Source organism: Myotis brandtii, unplaced genomic scaffold (genome assembly GCF_000412655.1).
Source record: "Myotis brandtii unplaced genomic scaffold, ASM41265v1 scaffold1077, whole genome shotgun sequence".
NCBI lineage: Eukaryota > Metazoa > Chordata > Mammalia > Chiroptera > Vespertilionidae > Myotis > Myotis brandtii.
Window position 1 is genome coordinate 738,331 of NW_005353666.1, and position 1,594 is coordinate 739,924.

General features: G+C 66.8%; 1 protein-coding gene across 1 annotated transcript in view; it reads right to left on the reverse strand.

The window, feature by feature from the left end:
* The window catches only part of KIF25 (kinesin family member 25), a 35,659-nt gene that overhangs the window by 9,609 nt on the left and 24,456 nt on the right, over positions 1-1,594 (reverse strand). Inside the window, exon 11 of the mRNA XM_014542372.1 lies at positions 1,066-1,154. Coding sequence (XP_014397858.1) covers positions 1,066-1,154 — 89 coding nt within the window. The remainder of the gene's footprint in view (positions 1-1,065; positions 1,155-1,594) is intronic.

Sequence of the window (1,594 nt, forward strand, 5' to 3'; positions counted from 1 at the left end):
GGCCGTCCCGTGGCACCGAGGCCAGGCTTTTATTTCTGTGGTTAATCCTCACCTGAGGACATTTCCCTTCGGTTTTTAGAGAGAGTGGGAAGGAGGGGGAGAGACCGAGAGAGACATCGATGTGAGAGAGACACATCGACTGGTTGCCTCCCGCACGCCCCCGACCTGTGCCGGGATCCAGCCTGCAGCAGAGATGCGTGCCCTTGACTGGAATCGAACCCAGGACCCTTCCGTCCGGCTCAGCTGCAAGGACAGTGGCACAGGTGTTCCGGAAGCTTCCCTCACCTTCCGGCTGCGCCCTGAGCTCCACCCCAAAGGGACGGAGACGGACGGGCGCGTGACTTCCTCTATCCACCGGGCCACACCAGCCAGGGCCAGATCGGGCTACTGCCCAGGCCGTGCTGCCAGCGGCTGACTGTGGGCACCGCGCGGGGCTCTGCGGTGGCGAAGACCTCGGACCTGCCAGCGCGTGTCCCTTTCCTGACGGAACCGCCCGTCACCTTCTAAACTGACATCGCGTTTGGAGCTTCATTCACGGTGAAGCATCACGCGCCTGGGCACCCACGGGCCTGCCTCCGTCCCTCCCGCGCTGGGTCTGATTGGACCAAGTGGTCTCCTCCCGCCCACCCCAGTGTCCCCTCCTTCTCGGCCCTGGAGCCCGGTGGCCTCTGGGGTTGGACCCCAGACCCTCTGAGGACGCAGCTGCCGTTCCCACCCCGGGGGCCTCACTGGGAGTCCCTCTGGGGGCAGCACGAGGCTGGGGAGACCTTCTCGTGACAACCTACACAGCCACCGACAGGGGGCGCTCTCACGGAGGCCAAGCCCTTCGCTCCTGGACTGGCCCGGGTGGTTGCAGGGGGCAAGGATTTGAAGGTCACCTTGGAGGGGCCCCATGCCGGGGACCCGCGGTGGCTGCTCACAACCCCTCGGACAGGACCCCACACCCAGCTCACCCAGGAGGACGCTCGCCCACCAGGCAGACGGCTGGCTGTGAGGCCTCAGACCTGCAGGCGCCTACGTGAGCGAAGTCGCATGCAAGCTGACCAGACGCAAAGGGCCACTTACGGGTGCTGTCCCTGGAGGCGGCCGCGGTCAGAGTCACCGTGACGACCAGGTGAGAGCGAGAAGAATCCGCGTGCACGGAGGTGGCACGCCTGGCCCGGCGCAGCTCCACCCCAAAGGGACGGAGACGGACGGGCGCGTGACTTCCCCTCCCACGCGGACGAGTGACGCTGAGCGGCTGCACGGAGGGAGCGTCGCTGCCACTGTGGAAAGTCGGTCCTGCGAACACTGGCCGGGCTTCTGAGGAAGGGCCGGTGATGACACGGAGAAACCCACCAGAAACCCAGCCGCCTCGCCGCACGGGCGCGGACCCACAGCTCCTGCTGGGGAGCCCACAGACCCGGCCACACCCTCACGGGAGAGGGTGTCAGCTCCGTCCGGCGCTGCTTCTGAACAGACACCTAACGGGCACAGTCACCGCGGAACAGGGAGCCGCAGAAGCACAGCGCCTAACAGCGTGGAAACCACGGGTGCCATCGCCTGTGCGGGCGCGCTCCGTGCAGACACTGGCTCGGGCTCGATGGTCAGGGCT